Source organism: Microcaecilia unicolor, chromosome 3 (assembly GCF_901765095.1).
Source record: "Microcaecilia unicolor chromosome 3, aMicUni1.1, whole genome shotgun sequence".
Classification (NCBI taxonomy): Eukaryota; Metazoa; Chordata; class Amphibia; order Gymnophiona; family Siphonopidae; genus Microcaecilia; species Microcaecilia unicolor.
In genome coordinates this window covers 528,865,451-528,867,021 of record NC_044033.1, presented here as the reverse complement: position 1 = coordinate 528,867,021, position 1,571 = coordinate 528,865,451, and the positions used below count along the sequence as shown (strand labels likewise).

The 1,571-nt window shown below is 47.3% G+C and overlaps 1 protein-coding gene across 1 annotated transcript; it reads right to left on the bottom strand.

The window, feature by feature from the left end:
- Positions 1-261: 261 nt before the first annotated feature.
- GPR6 (G protein-coupled receptor 6) lies at positions 262-1,245 on the bottom strand. The gene has a single exon (XM_030195668.1). It carries the CDS (start codon positions 1,243-1,245, stop codon positions 262-264), a length of 984 nt encoding a protein of 327 aa, XP_030051528.1.
- Between the last annotated feature and the right edge of the window lie 326 nt (positions 1,246-1,571).

Genomic DNA, 1,571 nt, shown 5'->3' with positions numbered 1-1,571 from the left:
ACACTGTTTTGGCAGTTCAGCAGCTAGAATTAAAGTGCTGTAAACAACGCAAGACCGGAATACCTTCACTTCACAAATGTGTGATGTACCACGTTGTCCGTATACTGTGTTTCAGAAACATTCCCAGAGAAATAAACGTATGTTTAAAGTGCTAACGCTTAAACCAGGTGTCCAACAAACTTCATACAACACGGATCGAGTTCCGAACAGGCACTGCGATTGACCAGGTTGTCACTTTTTTTTTTTTTTGGCAAGAGTCCTTTAAACGTCACTGGGCGATCTTGAGCGGAAGGCCACTTTGGATTGGAAACAGCCACAGAAGAGAACCCACATGGACCTCTGGATCTCCTGATTTCTGTAGGCATAAATTATAGGGTTGATCATGGAGTTATAGGTGGCAGGTAGAAGTGTGGCATAGGTGTAGACTGAAGGATAGTCGTACTCCCCAACCACACAGTAGATGGCAAAGGGCAACCAGCTTGCCCCAAAGGTCCCAAGGATGATGGCCAACGTGGAGACTCCTTTTTTGGTGGCCACATAATGAGAGGCCGTCAAGAAGTGCTGTTGCAGGGCTATCTGATGGGCATGCCTGCAAACTATCTGACAGATTTTGATATACAAGTGCAGCATTAAGATGAAAATAATGAAGAAAGAGGCAGACAACAAAGTCACGTTACTTTTGGTCAAGGGCTTGACGATACTGCAAGATGAGTTGTCCTCTAAACAGTTCCAGCCTAATATGGGTAGGAGACCCAGGCATATAGACACCCCCCAAGTGACAATCAACATGAGATGGATCCAGAGGATGGTCTTCTCGGAGTAGTAAGTCAATGCATTGTAAAGGGAGAGGTAACGGTCAACAGTGATGGCCAACAAGCTGCTGACAGAAGCCGTGAAAGAGGCCACCAGAAAGCCGACCGTGACGAGGCTTATAGTCTCTGACCGAATGACATACTGAAAAACAAAATTCAGGATTAACCCCACGCCCGCCAGGAGATCGGCTGTGGCCAGGCTCCCAATCAACACAAACATGGGAGTCCTGAGCGTTGGCGTGTAGCAGATAATAGCCACCACGATGGCATTTTCACAGGCAATGATGGTCCCTGATATGCACAGCATAATATCCCAAGGATTGATGGCAAACAGCGGGCGCAGAGAGGAAAGTTCCAGGGAGAAGTTGCCATCGCTTTCTTGAATCCAGGGAAGGGGAACCCTAGTTTCGTTCCCGATTACACTTTCATTCATTTCTGTGCTCTATGAGGCTCCTGTAAGGAACAGAAAAAATAAAGCAAGGCTGTTAAAAAAAAAAATATTAAACAAAACCAACGCATTAAGAGAACATAAGGGGCATTTTAAACACCTCCCTCAACCTTAGACTGAAGGAGACAGGGAGGTTGCAATGGGCAGAGGCTGAGAGCCGGAGCCAGTTCAGGTCGCTGTCCGTGGTGCTGAAAGCAGCCGGCGTCCCAATTCTGCCACTGCAGATGCCCCCATAGAGCTGAGGCAACCACATTGCAATCAATGCCAGGCTTCTCCCAAAGCCTCTTGCCTACAACCCTGTGCATTCTCAA